A 22,680-nucleotide genomic window follows, 5' to 3' on the forward strand; every position below is an offset into this window, starting at 1 on the left:
TAACCATATGGGAACCAATCCTGTCAGTGTTCTGTGCACATCCAAAATTCCTGCTGAATGACCCGCCCTGGGAGCGAGTTACCAGTGACCCAGGGCTGCGGCGGAAGGAGGCTACAGGGCGGGGGGGTGGAGGGGAGGAGGGGGAGAGCCCAGGGCTGGGGCGGCAGGAGGTGTGTGTGGGGGGCAGTGGTGGGGAGGTAGGGGGGAGCTCAGAGCTGGGGCAGCAGGGTGTGTGTGTGTGTGTGTGGGAGAGCCCAGGGCTGGGGCGGCAGGGGGGTGCAGGTGGTGGGGGAGAGCCCAGGGTTGGGGCAGCAGGGGGGTGCAGCGAGGAACCCAAGGCTGGGACGGGGGGGGGCAGCCAAAATTTTTTTTGCTTGAGGTAGCAAAAAACCTAGAGCTGGCCCTGTGTGAGACACACAGTGAACAATACACCTTTGACCAGACAAAGAAAGATATGCATCTCCTGTCCCAGGCCAAACTGCTGTTAACATCAAGAACATAATTTCCAGGATATACACATAACTTCTTAAATATTATCCTTGCATATATTTCACTATTATAACTGTGTGTTACTGGCTGCTGGTAGAGACCACACATGCCACCCTTTGGCACAATATTATATAGAAATCAGACCCAGGGGATCCCTGTAAACTCCTATGCACCTCTTATGACCTCTGTAATCCAGGGATCCCTTGATGCCAACTGGCAGACATCGAGATGTTAAGAAGGGCAGCAAATCAGAAACGAGTTTATAAAGGGGGTGCAGCAGAGAGCTACAAAAATTATTTGAGGGCTGCAGAAAATGCCTTACAGTGAGACCCATAAATAGCTCAACCTGTTAAACTTATCAAAAAGAAGACTGAGAAGTGCCTTGATTACAGTGAATAAAAACCTTCACAGGGAGAGCATACGAGGTTCTAATAGGCTCTTTAATCTAACAGAGAAACCAGAACAAGAACCAATGGCTGGAAGCTGAAGCCAGACAAATTCAAATTGGACATAAAGTACACATTTTTAACAGTGAGGGTGATTAACCATTGGAACAAACTACCAAGGAAAGCAGTGGATGCTCCGTCTCTTGGAGTCTTCTGGAAGATATGCCTTAGCTACATACAAGTCATTGGGATCAGTGCAGTGGTAACTGGGTGAAATTCTCTGGCCTGTGATGTAGAAGAGATCAGACTAGATGATCTAATGGCAATTTCTGGGCTTAAACACTATGACAAATGTAGAGAGTTTACAGAAGAAGAACTCCAGTGATCAGGGAAGGACTGAGTTTGAGGAAAGAATGAGAGAAATAAATCTCTCCAGCCTGGCCAAGGGTGCGGATGCTAATACTTGTCACACAGGTGGACTCTTGCCCTTACTAGTAGGTGAACCAGGGTGTGAGAGGGAGTAGAGCAGCCCAAATCTATTGATAACTACTGACCCATCATACTGGGATGCAGTAGGGTAAAACAGAGGCACCCTGCTTCTCCTCTGTATAGAAGTGCTCCCCGGTTAGCATGTTCTTCAGATGGCAACTAGCTGTCTGGGGACCTGGGCATGCAGGCTGGCTAGCATCAGCAACCCCCTTGGTTACCTCCCTAGTTCTCCCTCAGAGCTAATTGGAAATTGTTATACAAGAAGATGTGCCAGACATTCTGTTTTCCCATTAAGGCCTCTACACTGCATAAAGCAATGAGTTCCACAGGTTGACTGTGAGTTGTGTAAAGAAGTATTTCCTTTTTTTGTTTTAAGCCTACTGCCTATTAATTTAATACCTTACTCATTTTTGTTGCTCTTCTTTGTACCTAATCCAATTCTAATATATCAGTTTTGAGATTATATGACCAGAACTGAATGCTATATTCAAGGTGAGGATGTACCATGGATTTGTATAGTGGCAGTCTGATATTTTCTGTCTTATTATCTAACCTTTTCCTAACGATGCCCAACATTCTGCTAGTTCCAAAGAGTGGGTTACTACCGTCACTTTATACCTCATTTCACGATGTTGGCCACTCCATTAACAGACATTACAAAGACACTAGTGATGAAAACAGTCCTGTGGATTCAGGAGTGTCAAAAACTTTTTAAAAAGAATAAAGGAAATCTTGGAGCAACAAACTGTACTCTGATGTCCAGACTTTTCATTACCATTTATCTTGCACATGGACAATCTGAAGTGGGCTTAGGAGTCATACTTCCGCAACACTTCCAAGGAGTAGAACATTCAATTCTTTATTTAAGCAGGAAACTCCAACAACAGGAAACCAGGTTCTCTACCATAGAGCAAATGCTTGGCCATACAATGGGCAGTAGTGGCTCTGTGATATAACCTTCTAGGACTTTCGTTCAAGCTAGTCACAGACTACATCTCCTTAAAAGGGATGCGGACAATGAAAAAGATACCAATGCCGCATTACATGGTGGTAGCTGGCATTACAGCCCCATGCTTTCACAATGACACCATTCGGGATCCCAACAGGGGAACACAGACTTTCCTCCCTCAACTAGGAGGGGACATTACTCTCTGACAAGACCAACAAAGAGTCTGGTGGCACCTTAAAGACTAACAGATTTATTTGGGCATAAGCTTTCGTGAGTAAAAACCTCACTTCTTCGGATGCATTTACTCACGAAAGCTTATGCCCAAATAAATCTGTTAGTCTTTAAGGTGCCACCAGACTCTTTGTTGTTTTTGTAGATACAGACTAACACGGCTACCCCCTGATATCTGACAAGACCAACACCCCGATTCCTCCCTACAGAGGGAAGTACATGATGGGGTGTACCAGGCCTGCACGGCCCCCGGCTGGAGGCCCTGCTGCACCCTGCCCAGGAAACAGCTTTCTGAGAGGAATAGAGCAGCGAGTATTAGACCTCTGGGCTTGCCTAGAGAAGCCTCCTGGGGAGCAGCCATTTGGGAACCACTGAGAACTGGTCTTCCACCAACTAGAAGGGCAGAGGATCAGCAACAGCCAGTCAAGGCCCAGCAGGCTGAAATAATTGGAGCTACCTGCTGCTAGCAAGACTGTTCTTGGCTGGGGCCCAGGGAGCAAGGAGAGATGCTCCCTAGGCCACAGCCAAAGGAACCGGCTTGGGACAGGATTTATTGCTGGCCACAGTCAGTGGCAGGAATTCAGGAGGAACCTGCTGATTTAACTCCATAGAGGAAGTTGAGCCGCAGAAGGATAAGAAAGCATTTTATTTAAAACTGGCCCCGAAAGGCAAGGCTCATCTTGTTTTCTGTACCCCAGGAGGGGTTTGAACTGTGTGCCCTGGCCGGAGGGCTGAGCCACAGATGACCTTCAGAGGTAGGCTGAGAGCCTGCAGTGAGCACTGAGAGCTGAAGAAAGTGTCTGCATCACACCCTGACACCAGGGGAAGGGTGCACTCGAAGTGGTGAGTGCCACCCACCACAAACTATAACAGAAGTGTCCAGTGTGTGTGTGCCCAGTCCAAAATGGAAGTCAGGTTTTAGAGCAATGGTCATGGGTTCTGATCTAGAAAATGCCCTCCTGCCAGGACACGGTCAGGACTTGTTCCATGGCAGAACACAGACAGACACCACATCAGAGTAAGACTCTGGATTAACTACTTCCTCCTCAAATAACAACACCATTGATTTCTCCGGTGCAGAGCAGAGACTATAATGAAATCTGACAAGAGAACAATGCAGCCTGTCCCTGGGTGTTACTACCAGCCTCCGAACCAGGGAAGTGAAACAACTTCTCCCCATGATCTCAGATTAACAAAACGAAATCTGGAGCTGCTGCCAGTCTGTCACATGGTGAGCAGATCCCTGGGATGGTATAGAGAGACCAGAGTCACTAAAAAGCGATCCAGACCTGTTCCAGAGCCACAGGGATGATTACCAGTTTTGAAAACATGTCTTATAGAGACAGACTCAAAGAGCTCAATCTATTAAGGTTAACAAAGAGAAGGCTAAGGGGTTACTTGATTGCAGTCTATCAGTACCTAACGGGGAACAAATATTTAATAAAGGGCTCTTTAATCAAGTAGAGAAAGGTCTAACATGACCCAATGGCTGGAAGTTGAAGCTAGACAAGTTAGGACTGGAAATAAGGAGTAAATTTTTAATGGTGAGTAATTAACCATTGGAACAATTTTCCAGGGGCTGGAAAATCACTAATAATTTTAAAATTAAAATTGGATGTTTTTCTAAACTATAGGAACTATTCTGGGGCCATTCTCTGGCCTGCGCTCTACAGGAGGTCAGACTGGATGATCACAATGGTCCTTTCTGGCCTTGGAATCTATGACTGTTCCTGCAGCCATCCTCACAGCAAAGCCAGCACATGGCAACAACATTCCCCACACAAACTTACTGTGACTGGAGCAGCTATGAGCATCCCAGCACAAGCACTCTTCACCATTCACTGCCAGTCCTGCTAACAGGGTCTGGGACTCAGATGTCCGGGAGCTCTGTGATGTTACACCCCATATTCTTCATAGAAATATGGTTATGATATAAATATGGCTTAAGATATTTTATGCAAGATGGGGCTTGTAAGGCATCATTGGAAAGGTTATGATTTACTGAATGTGATTATCCAGTTTGTATGCATATATCATTTCTGTATCTAAAGTTAGGAATATTGACTATGTAACAATTACAACTGTGTGTGTATTTGGGAGACACCCACCAGATAACAGGCCATCAGCTTTGATGGGCCATGAGGAAGAAACAATAAGACTTTGAAGATACTAATCTCTCCTCTTCCTGAGAGGCGTCCTGGAATGTAGCTGTGACACTACTAGGTCAGGTGGTCCTGTCACTTGGTATAAAACACTATCTTGGACTGCTAGTAATTTTCCACTAAAAGGAGGGTGAGGTCAAGACTGGGAAACAAAAGATTCCCACCTTATGTTAATTGTATTTAAGGCTGGGGAGTAAGGCAAACAGGACTCTCCTCCATTGCCTACCCAAGAAAGACTGCTGAAAGTACTTGGAGGGACAAAGGAACTAACCTGAGGGAAAAGGCAGGGGTGAGTCCAGATTGAGACAGGGGTCCAGTCTGTAAGAAGAAATAACTGGAACTCTAAGTTACAGAAACTCTGCAACTTGCCTAAAATAACATTTAGGGTGAGAAGTATCAGGGGGTAGCCGTGTTAGTCTGTATCTACAAAAACAACAAGGAGTCTGGTGGCACCTTAAAGACTAACAGATCTTTAGTTAGTCTTTAAGGTGCCACCAGACTCCTTGTTGTTTTTTTAGGGTGAGAAATTACTTCTTGAAACCAGTCTCTTTAAGATCTTAAGCTTAGTATGTGTATTTTGTTTTATTTGCCCAGTAATCTGCTTTGTTCTGTTTGCTATCCCTTATAATCACTTAAAAACTGCTTTTTATAGTTAATACATTTGTTTTGTTTATTATTAAACCCAGGTTGTGCAATTTCTAACTGGGGGCGGGGGGCACAAGAAGTTGTGCATCTCTCTCTTCACATTGAGGGAGAGGGTGAATTTTTATGAGCTTGTGCTGTGCAGATCTTTCTATACAGTGCAAGACAGTATTTGGGGTTTACCTCTGCACAGTGAGTGTGCACACGAGCGCTGGCTGAATCTTCTCACACAGATCTGACTGCAGTGTGTGTCTGGAACTGGGTGTGGTCTTGCCTGGGTGTGTGCCGGAAAGGGGCTTGAGAGCCTGGCACACCAACCCAGTGCAAGGGAAACCCAGGCTGGCAAGGCTGGAGGTCTGAGTGGGACCCCAGCACACCTGGTGGCATCCCAGATGGGGGTGTGTGTCCAACCCATCATACTTCCAACTGCCAAAATTCCTGCACTGTACCTAGAGACAAAGGGAGCAGCCGGGACTGAAGAAAAATATTACTTAGCCTGTCTATAGCACTTTTTAATCCAAGAGCGTTGTTAGCACATAGCTGCTACAGTGACTGGCATTACAGACATACAGAAGACAATGAAGCTTCACAAGATTCTGGTTAGGCTAGTTTACTGGCACCACTTGTATCAACAGATAATCCCAACCCAGAGCAGGGAAGAGCCCAAACAACACAGTGAAAGGTACTTTATAAATACAGGGACTAAATTAAAGGGCTTATTATTGGTTGGTGCGGCTGCCCAGACTGCGGGGGAGCCACAGGTCCTGGCCATGCACCTCTTGGTTGGGGAAAGCGAGTTGGTGGACATTTGGGGCACTGTGACCACCTGTGTGCACCTGGAATACTAGAAAGCGGCATCTCCAGGGCAAAGCCTGAGGGTGCTGTAGGTGCGGGAATGGAAGGGCATGAACCACTTAAGCATGAACCTGACCAAATTAAGAAAAAGCTGCATGAAACATCTCTTTGCCCCCTGCTTCTCCAGTGACCAAGAGCTCAATCCTGCAAAGTGCTGAATGCCCTCAGCTCCTACTGAAATCATCACGAGTTGAGATAGCACCCTTGTGAGAAGCTGAGCAGAGTGCCTTGCAGGTTTGAGTCCTGTGTGCCTAGCTGACTGAGCAGGCAGCAGGAAGCATGGGGATTGGTGTCTCACTAAAGTCACTAGTTTGGTTCAGGATCAGGGATTAGAACAGTTTACTGTCCAAACATTTATCCTGATACCAGCAAGAGTGTGTCTGTCCTGACAAGTCATGAAACAGCAGACTGAAGTCTGCTGTCTCCTCATTTATTACATTATTTTTCCTAATATAGCAAGATCTCTGTGACAAGAAATTCACAATCTAGGGCTTGTGCCTGAAACCCTCTCTAGCTCACAGGGCTTCTTCCCCTCTCACCTCTCCTTTTCCTCATGCTTCTGGTGTCTGTCCCGCCCCATTCCAGTCTATGCCTCCTGTGGCAAGGCGAGGCGCCTCCCCTATCTCCTGGGCCTTTGCACTTCCCCCTCTGGCAATGGCAGGAGCCTGGTTAAATCAGTCCCACTCTAGAGAGTGTTTGTCTTCCCCCTAGTATACGCTTATCAGTCCTTTCAAGTAGGCCTCAGGGCAGGCCCAAGGAGGGTTCCTCCAGCAAACAAAAAAATAAACCAACTTACAAAACAAAAAGGGATACCTTTCCCCACCCCCTTTCCTGGGGTGCTATTGTCCTGCTGTCAGCCCTGGGGTGTCAGTCCTTTCCCAAAGTGGGCACTCTGCTTTGGGGGTTTCACCCTGGAGGGAGGAGAGCAGCCTCTCACCCTGAGGAAGCCTGTCTTCCTACTGCCACTAGTCCTGCAGCAGCTTGTCTCTCTTCTCTAACATACCCACCAACCTCCCGGAACCCAATACGTCCCAAAACTCAACAGGACCACTCTCTTGTAGCTGACTTTGTCACACTCCTCTCCCCTCTCTTAGTTTTTCTGTCAATATTTAACATCCTGTATCCCATTCCTGCTCATCAAACTCCTGCCCCCTTCACTTATCATGGGCCCTATTTCTTTCCCCTGTTCAAGGCAGTCCATTTCTACCATCTTCTTCCTTCCATCTCAAACCTCCCCTGGCAATGTGACTGCAGAGTGCAGAGGGAGCACCATCTGAGGCTCCAGTGTAGGGAAAAAGAGCCTTTGAGGCCTCAGTTTTGGTTGGGGATGGAGGCCATGTTGGAGCCCAAGGCCTGGGCCTCATTACTCTATTGGTGAATCGAGCTCAGGTGCAGAATTTCCCAAATCCAGATGGCCACCAGTGTCAACTCAGTACATTAACAATTGTCCAGTAGTGACAATGGGACAAACATGAACTGTCCCTGTGCGAGCTGGCTGCTGCTTTGCCTGTGGTGACCCAGAATGCGGCCTGCAGGCAGGAGGCTCCCCTTACTTTACTTAATGACGTCGCAGCAATTTCTCCCCAGCCCAGACACCCTGCCCCAAGCAATGCTTGGCTCTGCCAATTCCACCAAGTACCCATCCCATCAAGTGCCCTGCCCCACACTCCCAGCCATGTTCTTCACCCCACAGGGCATTCTCCTTCCCCCAGTTCCCTGCCCCACCTAACTCACCTCCCTCCCTTAGTCAGCCAGCTAGCCGTGCTCTGACCCACTGGCATCTCACCCTCACTGACCAGCCTCACCAGGCTTCTCACCCACCCCATTGTAATCCCTGCCTCGTTCTGACACTCACACTCTTGTCCTGTTCCTAACAGCTTTCCTCTTACATCAGTTTCCAGCTAATCTATCCAAAGTCAGTGCCCCGGGTAAGAGCCTGAACTCAGGGAGACCAGTGCAAGGGCAGCAGCGCTACCTCAATCACGCTCTGTTGGGGTCAGAATTACAAGTGTTCAGCAACAAGCCATTCCCGCTGGACAATGGAGACTCTTCCACCCCATTGTTCAGAACAATGGGAGCTGCTGGGTGCTGTGGCCAGGAGTGGTGAGGGCCTTTCTCCCTACTGCACACCTCATGAGTTCCAGGAAAGATCTGCCTGAGCCAGGAGTGCTGGGCCCCATGTTTCTGTCTTTCCTACTCAGCCCCAATGCACCTCAGTGCCACGCTTGTAGGCTTGTCTCCTGCTGCCCTCAGCTAATCACACCCCTTCTAGAATTTTCTCATTCCCATAGGCATAAGAATAAGAATGGCCGTCCTGGGTCAGACCAAAGGTCCATCCAGCCCAGTATCCTGTCTACCGACAGTGACCAATGCCAGGTGCCCCAGAGGAAGTGAACCTAACAGGTAATGATCAAGTGATCTCTCTCCTGCCATCCATCTCTACACTCTGACAAACAGAGGCTAGAGACACCATTCCTTACCCATCCTGGCTAATAGCCATTAATGGACTTAACCTCCATGAATTTATCTAGTTCTCTTTTAAACCCTGTTATAGTCCTAGCCTTCACAACCTTCTCAGACAAGGAGTTCCACAGGTTGACTGTGTGCTGTGAGAAGAGGTTCCCTTTATTTGTTTTAAGCCTGCTGCCCATTAATTTCATTTGGTGGCCCCTAGTTCTTATATGATGGGAACAAGTCAATAACTTTTCCTTATTCACTTTCTCCACACCACTCAAGATTTTATAGACCTCTATCATATCCCCCCTTAATCTCCTCTTTTCCAAGCTGAAAAGTCCTAGCCTCTTTAATCTCTCCTCATAGGGGACCTATTCCAAACCCCAATCATTTTAGTTGCCCTTCTCTGAACCTTTTCTAATGCCAGTATATCTTTTTTGAGATGAGGAGACCACATCTGTATGCAGTATTCAAGATGTGGGCATACCATAGATTTATATAAGGACAATAAGATATTCTCTGTCTTATTCTCTATCCCTTTTTTAATGATTCCTAACATCCCTTTTGCTTTTTTGACTGCCGCTGCACACTGCGTGGATGTCTTCAGAAAACTATCCACGATGACTCCAAGATCTCTTTCCTGATTAGTTGTAGCTAAATTAGCCCCCATCATATTGTATGTATAGTTGGGGTTATTTTTTCCAATGTGCATTACTTTACATTTATCCACATTAAATTTCATTTGCCATTTTGTTGCCCAATCACTTAGTTTTGTGAGATCTTTTTGAAGTTCTTTACAGTCTGCTTTGGTCTTAACTATCTTGAGCAGTTTAGTATCATCTGCAAACTTTGCCACATCACTGTTTACCCCTTTCTCCAGATCATTTACGAATAAGTTGAATAGGATTGGTCCTAGGACCGACCCTTGGGGAACACCATTAGCGACCCCTCTCTATTCTGAAAATTTACCTTTATTCCTACCCTTTGTTCCCTGTCTTTTAACCAGTTCTCAATCCATGAAAGGATCTTCCCTCTTATCCCATGACAACTTAATTTACCTAATTTACATAAGGCAACCTTATGAGCCTTCTCCTGACCACATGTGGCCCAGGGGAGGGTCTCTATCACCCCTCCCAGCATCCCCTGATATTTTCAGAGTGTTCTCTCCTGTCATGTGGCTTGTAAATTTGACACCACCACTCTCCAGAACCATCATTTCCCCAAAAAGCAGGGCAGTGGCTAATGGGCAGGTAACGCTGGAACTGGTCCTTACTCCTACTGTTCAGAGCCCTGCTGCAGCTACTAAACTGTAGTCTTTCCCCAGGAATAATACCAAGCTCCTGTAGAGCCCTTTTCATCCATAGATCAAAGCCCTTTACAAAGGTCAGTATCATTATCTCCACTATACACTTGTGGAACTGGAGGCCCAGAGAGGTGAAGGACCTTGCTCAAGGTCACTCAGCAAACCAGTGTCATAGTGAGGAATAGAACCCCAGATCTCCTGACTCCAAATCCAGTGCACTATACATCACAGCACACTGCCTCCCTGAGTTTCTCATAGCCAGCACTCCTGCCCTGCTCCCTACAGAGCCCCGGCTGGGACAGGCTGGCACTGGAGTAGCCAGGAACGCTGACACAGCTAGTGCTCCTTCCCCATTCCTTCCATGTGGAATATCAAGCTCAATGACAAGCTCTGCTTTCCCCAAATATAAAACCTTTGGTTACAGTGGCTGTGCTATCATTTCCAGCATTGTCCAAGCAGCCTCTTCAGACTTTCCTCCCTTCTTATGTCTGCTCTCTGCACCCTTCCCTGATATCCTAGGTCTTCTCCCCAGAATGCTTCCTTCTCATCATCTGTCTGCAGAGGCTCTGAATTCTCATCCTTCTCCTCCTCCCCTTGTCCTTCCTCCCCTTATTGGTGTGTTAGTGAGCTGTTGCTAAAGCTCTCAGAGGGGAGTTTACACTGCACTCCTTTCCATAATGTTGCTCTTGTCTCTGATCTATACTACAGACCTATAATCCATAGAACTAAATCGCTCATGGCTGTGAAAAATCCACACCCCTGAGCAATGTAGTTATACTGACCTACCCTCCCATGCAGACAGCGCTATGTCAATGGAAGAACTTCTCCTGCTCACATAGCTATTGCCTCTCGCAGAGGTGGTTTTATTATGCTGATGGCAGAGCACTCTCTCGTTGGCATAGAATGTCTTCACCAGACACGCTACATCAGTGCAGCTATGCTGCTGCAGCACTGTATGTATAGACAAAGCCTCAAAAATCACAGCAGCAGTAACAGCAAAGTTACCACAGCTTTGCTTTCTTCAGAGGCCTGTGGGAAGAATGAAATAATAGACATTGTGAGATGACAGTACAGAAGTCCCCATCTGGGGTTGCTAATTCACATTTTCCTGGCCCCGTGCAAAGCTTAAAAGCCAGCTAATGGCCTGAGCTTTGATTGAGAAGATAAAAGTCTACATAAAAAAAACCCCCAAAATATTGTGCCTCATTCTACGGTGGAAGTTGGGTGATTTTTCATTCTCAATTCTCTTCCTTAGGAAGGACCTAATGCTGATCCAAAATACTCAGACCAAGCATTCTCAAGAGGAGCAAAAATATGGGAGAAAATACAAATTCTAAACCAAGATCCTTTAACTTAATTTGCACCTCAATTAAATTACAATGCCTTTGTCCAAATCAGAATTACCTTATGTAAGCGTATTCATCCCTGGTTAGGAAAACAGGACTTGTGTATAATCAGAAACAGGACCAGTCTCGCAGCTGCTGAGAATAAACACAGCTGGGAACATTCATCTCTCTTATTATTATTTGTATTACCATAGCGCTGGCCTAGGGACCAATCAAGGACCAGGACGCTACTGTGCTAGGCACGAACACAGAATAAAAAGATGGTCCCAGTCCCAAAGAGCTCACAATTGGAGATAAGAGACAATGTCTGGATACAGACAAACAGATGGTGGGGGTATAAGAAGACAATGAGACAACATTGGTCAGCACTACAGGACAGGCAGGGGTTTCAGAATGCCAGTAACCTGACCATTATCAAGATTTTGGAGGAATCACAGCAAAGATTGTAGCGAGTTTTGAAGGAAGACAATGAGGTAGCTTTGTGCATGTTCTTAGGAAGCTCTTTCCAAGTGTGAGGGGCAGCATGGGAGAATGCACAAAGGTGCTTGTTTGAAAATGTAACAAGTGAGGAATGGTGGCAGGAGTTCACATTTTTGCTAATGAACAAGAGCTGGTAGGTGGGGTGGAATAGGCCATGAAGGGTCTTGACATGAAGATAAGCAGTTTATGTTTCATGCAACAGAGAAGAGGAGGAATGCAAAGAGAGGAGTGAGATGGTCAGAGCAGCTAGCTAGGAGATTGCACTAGCATTCTGAATGGATATGTGTAGGGCAAGATTGCATTTGTCAAAACCATGAGAAAAGGATGTTGTAGTAATGGAGAGGTGATATGATGAAAGCAGCTGTACGGCTGGATAGGAAAGCCTTTATCTTAGAAATGTTATGCAGAAAGAATCTGCATGAGATGGGTTTGGCTGATTACATTCTATTCCTTTCAGCCACTCCCACTCCTCCCACTGGCTCTTTACTACATTGCTACTTACAATATCTAGCTCTTGCAGATCACGGTGTTGCTTTGGGTATCATTCCTGTTCAATTAAACTCATCTCCTCCCCTCCTGAGACTAAGTGACAACTGTCTGAAAAGCAAAACCTGGGCAGGAAGTGTCCTGCCAGAGAACCTCATCCCTGCTCTACGAGGGGACCGTCTCCAGAGTTGGGAGAAGAAGTCAGCTTTCATGTACACCTAGGATAGATGGGAAAGGAATTGTAGTGAAAGAAATGGAAGATATCCCATCTCGCTTATCTCCCAGAAGCCAAAGTAGGTATGTTCTGTTATACATTTTCCAGCCAAGCACTAGGCCTCACCCCTGTCCCCTTGGAGATGATCCCACAGCCCAAGAAATCTCACTATCAGCTAATGTGTCCCAATATTCAGCCTAAAAATCTCCTTAAACTCCTTCCAATGCTCTTAATTATAACTCCTTGCACCATGATAAATAAATCATCTCCATCCTTAGGGCCTGATTCTCCACTGACTCTGGTGCAAACTAGGTGTCAACTCATGGAAGTTAGTGACTGGCTGGTGTGAGAGGAGAATTAGCTTGGTGTAATGGCCCCCTGGGGAATACACCTAGTACGGAGCAGGTTCTGCTAGTTGCACACCACATCAGCAGGAGTCCTGGGATGCAAGGGGCATTCCAGGAAAGTGAGAGGGGGTAACTGTGATGTGTCCAAGAAATCCCCAGGGTTGTGAGGCACCTTGCTGCCAAGCCTTGTCTGTGCCTGCCATGGGTGAGCTCCTCAACACCATAGCCACAGGCAACACAAACACTCCCCTCTCTCTGTACAGGCTACATATAGGGATACTCCAACCCCTGAACTCTCTGAGCATCCCTCTGGAGTGTCCAGACTCTGGTTCACTGGACGCTCATAGTATTCACAGATTCGCTGTCCCCAAAGAAGCAGTGCACCTAGCTTACCAGTTCCACCTCAGATCACCACTCTGTTTAACACGCAGCACTTAGACATGTTTATAGTGAAAACAAGTTAAAATTTATTTAACAAAGTATAGAGATTTGAGAAGTAGCAAGCTGAAGTACTGGACACAAATGGTTACTTGTAAAATAAAATCCTAACACAGTCTAGAGCCTATACTTAATTACAAAGGTACTTTCCTCTCTAATGAAGTTTAGTTCACCCAAAGTCTTTGCAGCGTTTTCCAGTCAGGTTGTCTGTGACCTTCCTTTCACAAGACCGAACACACTGACAGTTTGTGTCCCCAGTGAAGGATGAAGGGCATCTCTCTGCACCCCAACTATCCATTGTCTTCACTCGTAAACATGGTCCCTCCCTGCTAGTTGTTTTCTCCTGTGTGCTCCTTTGTTGATTTTACAATCTCCTGATTAGCATTTGGCCTCCATTGTAAAGCAGACAATATACAATATACACATAACCAGCCAGAAAGAGGTAAGTGTCCTTTCCCTCCTGCCTGACGGGGGCATGTTGATCACCTTCTGGTGACCTGCCTTAAGAATATAACTTTCAGTACAGATATATGATTCCTTAAACATTACCCATACATACATTTCAAAATGAGTATGATGAACAGTGGGCTACTGACTCTCAGTAGAGACATCACAAGCCACCCTTTGGTGAACTACTGTGCATATATTTGACCCAGGGGATCCTGGTAAAATTGTATGCGCCTGCATGCCTCTGCCAGTTAGCCCAAACAGGTTCCTCGGTGATAGAGGCCAGGATAGACCTTTGCACCAGTGATTCTGCACCCCTACAAAGCTATGCAGGGGCCTTAGAAGCAGCGATGCAAGTCAGGGGAGCCCTCAGGGGCTATTACCTATTTAGGTAATCTTTTTCTCTGTCACTCAAGCTTCTTGATTATGTTTCTTGCTCTTCTCTAAGCTACTATCAGTTTTTCTATATCTTTCAGGTAAGGTGGCAAAATTTGCAGATGATACAAAACTACTCTAGATAGTTAAGTCCCAGGCAGACTGTGAAGAGCTACAAAAGGATCTCACAAAACTGGGTGACTGGGCAACAAAATGGCAGATGAAATTTAATGTTGATGAATGCAAAGTAATGCACATTGGAAAACATAATCCTAACTATACATATACAATGATGGGGTCTAAATTAGCTGTTACCGCTCAAGAAAGATCTTGGAGTCATTGTGGATAGTTCTCTGAAATCATCCACTCAATGTGCAGCGGCAGTCAAAAAAGTGAACAAAATGTTGGGAATCATCAAGAAAGGGATAGATAAGACAGAAAATATCATATTGCCTCTATATAAATCCATGGTATGCCCACACCTTGAATAATGCGTGCAGATGTGGTCACCTAATCTAAAAAAAGATGTATCGGAATTGGAAAAGGTTAAGAAAAAGGGCAACAAAAATGATTAGGGGTATAGAACAGCTTCTGTATGAAGAGAGATTAATAAGACTAGGACTTTTCAGGTTGGAAAAGAGGCGACTAAGGGGGATATGATAGAGGTCTATAAAATCATGAGTGGTGTTGAGACAGTAAATAAGGAAGTGTTATTTACTCCTTCTCATAATACAAGAACAAGGGGCCACCAAATGAACTTAATAGGTAGCAGGTTTAAAAACACACACAAGAAAGTATTTTTTCCATGCAACGCACTATCAACCTCTGGAACTCCTTGCCAGAGGGTTTTGTGAAGGCCATACTATAACAGGGTTCAAAAGGGAGCTAGATAGGTTCATGGAAGATAGGTCCATCAATGGCTATTAGCCAGGATGGGCAGGAATGGCATCCCTAGACTCTGTTTGCCAGAAGCTGGGGAGGGAGGGATAGCTCAGTGGTTTGAGCATTGGCCTGCTAAACCTAGGGTTGTGAGTTCAATCTTTGAGGCCACTTAGGGATCTGGGGCAAAATCAGTACTTGGTCCTGCCAGTGAAGGCAGGGGGCTGGACTCAATGACCTTTCAAGGTCCCTTCCAGCTCTAGGAGATGGGATATCTCCATTAATTCATTTTGGTTTTTTTTATTGTGTGACAGGGCATGGATCACTTGATTATAACCTGTCTGTTCAGTCCCTTTGGGGCACCTGCCATTGGCCACTGTCAGAGGACGGGATACTGGGCTTGATGGACCTTTGATCGGACCCAGTATGACCATTCTTATGTTCAGGTAATTACATGAATTACACAGTAGAGCTGTAGAGGACTATCCCCTTCTTGTACCAAGTGATGCTCTTATGAATACAACTCAAAATGGCAATGACCAATCCACTACTAGAAACATCTCCATTCAGTGATGATTGTGAATTACTTATTGAGATCTGCCAGTTAGCCAGTTCTTAATCAACCATGTACATTAAAAAATAGCATCCTGGTTTATTGATATTGTAAAGTGCTGTGCAGTACTAAGTCAAACACCGTACAAAAGTCTATGTGATTACCTTTATCTATCAAACTTCTAATCTCATAACAAATTGAATCAAGTTTGTGTGTCAAGACCTATTTTCTATAAAACCACATTGATTGGCATTAATTATATTCCTGTCTTTTAACTCTTTATTAATGAAATCCCATGTTAGTTTTTGTATCTTTTTACCTGGGACTGATGTCAGGCTATCATTACCTGGATTGTTCCACTTGGTCTTCTTGAATATCAACCCAACATTAGATCTCTTCCAGAATTTCCCCAGTACTCCAAGATTTACTAAAATGAATATCAGCCAGAGATCTCCTCAACCACCTCTTTTAGATTCTTGAATGCAAGTTATTTGGGCTTGTGCATTTAGAAATGCCTATACCTGGTAAATGTTGTTTAGCATCCTTTGTTACTAATGGACTGGAAAATGGTTCATCAGCCTCATCTGATATGACTAAATCATCATCCTTCTTTCAAAATACAGTACAGAAATATTAAATGTTGCTGCATAATTGCTAACAATTTTACTATCTCCATCTAGTAACAAACCTGTACCACTGCTATAATTTTTGTTCCTAATAAACCTAACTCTTTCACTTAGACCATCCAATGGGCTCCTCAAAACTCTTGAAGAGAGCTGAACTTTGGCATTTTATTTATTCTGGTTCAGAATGAATCATTTGCTGACACCCTGTCATTGTGACAATGGTAAAGAATTACAGAAAAAGAGTCACTTTTTTCTAACACTGAACAAAGAACTTTATTAGAATAAGAAATAATATTATCCCTAAAGACAGGTTTCAGGGTAGCAGCCGTGTTAGTCTGTATCCTCAAAAAAGAACAGGAGTACTTGTGGCACCTTAGAGACTAACAAATTTATTAGAGCATAAGCTTTCCTGGGCTACAACCCACTTCTTCAGATGTAGTCCACGAAAGCTTATGCTCTAATAAATTTGTTAGTCTCTAAGGTGCCACAAGTACTCCTGTTCTTTTTGATTATCCCTAAAGTTTCTCTCCCTGTTTCATTGCAAAGTTTCTGCCTAGAACCTTGCCCAGCCTCCTACTTGCCTGAATTCTTGCTACATATCTTCACATCAGGCTGAATTATAGATCAGAGCAGACTGTAAAGTGCAAGTTACGGTACAGAGTGTAAAATGGCCAGACAGAAAAAGGCAGATTCTAAAGTAGGAAATGTTTCTGCCAGATGTTGAACATAACAGATGATAGGTGATATGTTTTCTGCTATGTGTAATATTCCAGCTGATTATAAAAGGAAGGCTCCATGACAATGCCATCTAGAAGCCTCATCATGTATTGAGAAAAGGTGAAGATTTAATTCTGCTGCAGGCTGCTCTGTGAAAAAAGGTTGCCATGCTGATGTCAATGTTTGGGCTAAATTTCAGCTCCAGGGTGTGTATATTGACGACATGAAACCTCATGCCAATGTGCTACAGGTGTCATGTTCGTACCTACTCATGTCACCAGGATGATAAATCTGAGATGCCAGCACCAGAATGGAGAGCAACTGTTAGCTCTAGCAGGAACCACCCTGCTGTCAAACAACCCCGCCACCAACAAACATGGGCTAAGAATCATTCTCTCCTCACGTGCCCCCATAAGACTCTCTGCCCTAGAATATTGCTGTGAGATTCCTCCCAGCTGCATATCAAGAGTCCCCAGGCTTTGAGAACTCCTTGTGTCCTGCTGCAGCAGCACCTTCATACCCAGCCATGCCCTTACCCCCCAGCAGGGCACCCTCACACCTTTATGCTCTTCCAAGTGTTTGCCCTTTTTTGCCCAAATATTCCCTGCCCTGTGTTGAGAGGTCTCATGGCAAGACTTCTACCATCAGAAGCACCCTCTGCAAGAAACACACCCTCCAAGGTTGTTCTCATTTTGCAGTCACACAGGGGACACCCACTCTCTTCATGACATGAGCCCCCAGTGGCTAATTTCACACATACCTGCTGTCTCCAAACTGCAGTGAAACAACAACTGGCAATCCTCTGGGCTGACATTCACATAACACAGCCCCAGGGCCAAAGGTTATAAACATCTTGCCTCCTCTTTTTTCTTTACAGACACTGCAAATCCTTCTTCCCCTCCCCCATCAACCCAAACCCACATACACACACACAGGCTCAGAATCACTTGTCAGTGCTCCTCTACACTGTCTGAGAAACTGAACTCCAAGATGAGAATTGTGTGCTAATTTCACAATAGGGAAGGAATGCAGAAGACTGCAAGCAGCATAGACCAAAATAAATCTATTTGACGATGAATTCATCGTCTCAGAACATATGCATTGAGTTCTGTAATGAGAAATGAATGTGACCGTGTAGTCTGTGCTGCTCTGAGATGCATTTGGCTGCAGGAGGGTCTCAAAATTAGTTCACTCCTGAATGACAAATCTCAATGAGTATAAACTTCTCATGAATATTCATTAACTTGTCAAACTTTTGTTTGTGGTGAGGCTGACGTCACAGCAGGTCAGAGCCATTTGAAAAGCGCCCCAAAGTCCCTCTCCCCCACCTCCTCTCTAGAGGCGGATTTTGCTTTTAAGTTCAGAGCAACTCATTTTTGTTCTTACCCTTTGGCTCGTCCATCAGTGCCAGCGTTCTCTCCCCTCCTTTCTCAGCCTCTGCTGGCTCTGAGCTGCTTAGCGAGAGGTGCATGTGAAACAGAGCTATTTAACGGTCCATGGCTGTGGGAGGGGTTAGTTTAACTCTGTATGACTCAGAAGGAACTTAGAAGCAGGTCACCCTGTGATTTTTCATTAAGGCAGAAATTAACTCATGATTGCAACCTGCTTCAGTCCCAGGCTTCCACTAAGAGAGTGCCACAAAGTGTTTGGTAATAGGACGCAAAAGCTGCCAAGAGAATACCTTGTGCCTTCCCCTTTTGGGACGTAAGCAGAGGCAGATATATGTCTGGCTGTGCTGGCACTTTTCAAAGAAAAATAGTGTCTTGGACATAAACAGAAAGCAATTATTCATCAGTCTTTGAAGTCATCTAACACTCAGACTCCCTTGGCTCTGGCCAGACTGTATATGAGAGGAAGAGCTACTCTTAAAAAGGAGATAGCTTTGCCCTCCCTCACTTCCATCTGCTACATTTCACCACCTAGATCCAAACACACAAGAAAAATGGAAAATACAGCTGGGAAAGGAGGGGGGGGGGAAAAAGGGTTGATTTATAATTAATTTTTGCAAACTTTGCTGCATCCACAAATTCCAATCACAACGGTACAAATCTGGGCTCTTCACCCCACCCCTTCTGTGCCCTGGGCCCCTCACCTTCACACACTTGGAGCTCCTGCAGAGAGGAAGAGTTGGTTTACTGCAGTGATCCCCAACCTCTCTCGTCTGAGCCATGGAGGACTGTGTCAGCGGATGAGCATCCGCCAAAATGCTGCCAACAAGCAGCGTCATCCATGATTCAGCATTTCGGCGGCGACGCCTCTGGATGACGCTGCTTGTTGGCGGATGCTCGCCCGCCAGCCACTACATGGGCGCACTTAGACGCCCCGGCAGGTGCCATGGCACCCATGGGCACTGTGTTGGGGACCCCTGGTTTACTGTTTGGCTTGTGACACATGCTGCCTGCTTCAAAGAATGGCTAAACTCTGAAAAATGACTATAAAAATACTTTGCAGCCTACATGTTTATCATCTCTCAGTAATCCCAGAAACAGTTTGCCCAGTTTACAAGTAAAAAAAGATAAGCAGTGTTGTAGCCATGTTGATCCCAGGACATTAGAGAGACAGCGGGTAAGAGAATATCTTTTATTGGACCAACTTCTGTTGATGAGAGAGACATGCTTTTGAGCGACACAGAGCTCTTCCTTAGGCCTGGAAAAGGTACTGTCACAGCTAAATACAAGGTCATAGCTTAGCATAACTAGTTAGCATATATTGTAAGGGACCATTCAAGGCTAAGTGGCCCATTAACACCCCTATAATCATAGGACAAAAAGGGAGGTTACAGATTGTTGTAATAACCATAAATCCAGTTTCAGAGTAGCAGCCGTGTTAGTCTGTATCCGCAAAAAGAACAGGAGTACATCCGAAGAAGTGGGCTGTAGTCCACGAAAGCTTATGCTCTAATAAATTTGTTAGTCTCTAAGGTGCCACAAGTACTCCTGTTCTTTTTGCAGGAATCCAGTATCTTTATTAGGACCATGATTTTTAGTGTTTAGCCAAGTTATGACATTGAGCTCCCAGGCTTGTCTTTTGGAAGTGTTGCGCAGGTTCTTTTTGCTGCTTGGACTCTAAAGGGGCAAGAATCTCTAAGCAGAAGCAAAAGACCCCCAGTTGTTTTGCCTGGGTTAGCCCCAAAGGACATATAGAGTTTGCTTATGATAGAAGTTTCTATTTAGCTACAGGCACGGTCTTTGGTTTGAGATCGGAGATTCAACTGACCTGGGTAAGTGACTGGCTCTAAGTGGCTGGGAGTAACATGACTATTGCTGTGACTTTTGGTGTATGTAACCATTTATGACATAGGCCAGCTTGCCTGGATGCTTAAATTCACAACTTTGCTAGACATTAAAAATCATGGTCGTAATAAACCAACTCACCCCCCTTTTTGCCTTTTGACTACAGAGCTGTTAATGGGCCACTTCATCTTGAATGGTGCCTTAGAATATGCGCCAATGACTTATACTGAACTATCTGCTCAACCTTGTATTTAGTTGCCATCCTAGTGTACACTAGAATTGCTACAGTGACGCAGCTGTAGGATGTAGCTGTGCCACTGGAGCACTGCTGATGCAGACAGTCTCTCCTGTTGAGATAATTACACCTTCCAGAGCAGCAGTAGCTATGTCTGCAGGAGAGCTTTAACATCAGCATTTAGTTTGGTGTACCTTATATCGCTCTGCAAGTGGCTTTTCCACACCCCTGGGTGACTTAAGTTATACCAAAGTAAGTGCTAGTGTGTAGAAGCCCTGAGTACCTTTCCCAGACGGGAGGAAGAGCTCTGTGTAGCTCAAAAACTTGTTTCTTTCACCAACAGAAGTTGGTTCAATACAAGTAAAAAGATGGTTGTTCTAACTGCTCACCTGGCAAACTCAGCCTTTGATCTGAAAGGCAAGCTCAGCTCTCTCTGGTTCACATATCACCATCGGTAATAAAGATTCTGCAAGTCACATTCTGCCCTTGATACCTGTGCAGCCTCATTATATTAACTGTTGTCAGTAAAGTCTGCACACATGTCTCTGAATAAAGAGAGGTAGCAGATCTGTTCAGGAAGAAGGGGTATTTTTTATGGACACTTTTCAGAAGGAAAAAAAAAAAAAAAACACATTAAATAGGTGGGCTATACCACCACCAATGTTGGTAACTGGGCAATAATCCATACTCAGGATCCATTCGGTCACTAACAAATGTGCCATAGACAGCATCTAGTCCATTCACCCCAGGACCAGTGCAAAGCTTCAGTATATCCATGATTGCTTTGTCCAGTCTGGGTTTAAACATTCTAAGTACTGAGGCTTCCACTACCTCCTCTGGGATACTATTCCACAGTATGAAAAATCTTGTCCAGAAATGTTTCCTGAGGTTCCTCCTAAATTATCTTTGTCTTAATTACATCCTATTGCTCCTAGTTCTCTCTCCTTGGAATACTTACATAATTAACATCCATCAGTATAGGCACTGGAGGGTTCCTATAGAGAGGAGGTTATTGTGCCCTGTGGCAGGTTATTTTTTTTATTTTATTTTTTTTTAAATAGCACCCAAAAGCATGTTAGGCACTTCACAAAAAATGCCTAGGAGATAGGTCTCTGACCCAAAAACCATGCAGACCAACCGATGGATTGACAGTGAAATGAGTCCATTGCATACTCAGAAAGGATAGGGGCAAGGAAGGACATGGGTTTTGTGGTTGTATGATTATGCAGTTATTCAATTTACACCAAAATATGAATCCCCTGACTGAGGGAACGCAATGTGACCCAGCCAAGTATGGAAACCTGCTTTGTAGGGTCACAGAAGACAGTAGTCTATGGCAGGGGTTCTCGCAACAAATTTTGTGGTGGCCTCAGAGTATGGCCACCAACTCTTGCTCGTGGCCATACGGACACTTTTTCCTAAAATTATTTATTTTTCCTAAAGTTAATAAAGTAATATGCACATATATACATCCAAATCATTGTAATTTATTTATGTAAAGTTTGGGGATTTTTTTTGTAGACTCCATAATAAAAATATTGCAGTTATCTCTGTTCTTTACTGGACCTAACAGAATAGAACACAAATAAGGTGCTTTGCACGTTCTTGTCTTTTTTATTATTGTTTCTTTTGCTTTTTTGGTAAAAGTGGTTGTCTGTACAACAATTCTGAAGTAAATTTAAAAATGTTTTGACATAATAGAAGTCCAAATAACAACGAATCTGGGAGGCTTGGTTCTGGGGCGGGGGGGCACAGCTGCAGCTGGCCCAGGGCTCCTCTGGGAAGGTGGGAATGCTCAGTGCTTCGGCTGGCCCGGGGGGGGGGGGGGGGGGGGCGGGGAAGAGAAGGGGATTCACTCCAGGCTTCAGCCAGCCCAGGGCTCCTCCGGGCAGGTGTATGTGTGTGGGTGGGGAGGGGCCATCTTGGGGCTTCGGCCAGCCAAGGGGGGGGCACTCAGGGCTTTTCCAGGCGGGGGGCTTGTGGTTCCAGCCACAGGGCTGGGCAGAGGGTCTCGGGGCTCTGGCTGCAGGTGGAAAGGGTGGAGTCGGGAGCTAACCTCCTCAAAGGGAGGCTCAATCCACTGCCCATGTGCCTCCACTTGCCTCCTCACCCCCCAACCCGCTGCTCGCTTCCTGTGTCCTTCCTCAGTCGCCCACCCACCGCTTGCCTCCTGGGTCCCTCCTCAGATGCCCACCCACCGCTCGCCTCCTGGGTCCCTCCTCAGATGCCCACCCGCCACTCGCCTCCTCTTACCCCCCCCACCCGCCGCTTACCTCCTCACTCCCCTGCCCCAGACTCCCCCTGCCAGCCGTGAGAACCCCCGCTTGCTGGTGGCTCATCGTTC

General features: G+C 45.5%; 1 protein-coding gene across 1 annotated transcript in view; it reads right to left on the minus strand.

Annotated features, from left to right (window-relative positions):
• The window catches only part of ENTPD1 (ectonucleoside triphosphate diphosphohydrolase 1), a 66,478-nt gene extending 48,041 nt beyond the window's left edge, over nt 1–18,437 (minus strand). The window contains exon 1 of the mRNA XM_054035763.1: nt 18,255–18,437. Coding sequence (XP_053891738.1) covers nt 18,255–18,339 — 85 coding nt within the window. The 5' untranslated portion in view covers nt 18,340–18,437. The remainder of the gene's footprint in view (nt 1–18,254) is intronic.
• Between the last annotated feature and the right edge of the window lie 4,243 nt (nt 18,438–22,680).

This window comes from Malaclemys terrapin, chromosome 7, assembly GCF_027887155.1.
Source record: "Malaclemys terrapin pileata isolate rMalTer1 chromosome 7, rMalTer1.hap1, whole genome shotgun sequence".
Classification (NCBI taxonomy): domain Eukaryota; kingdom Metazoa; phylum Chordata; order Testudines; family Emydidae; genus Malaclemys; species Malaclemys terrapin.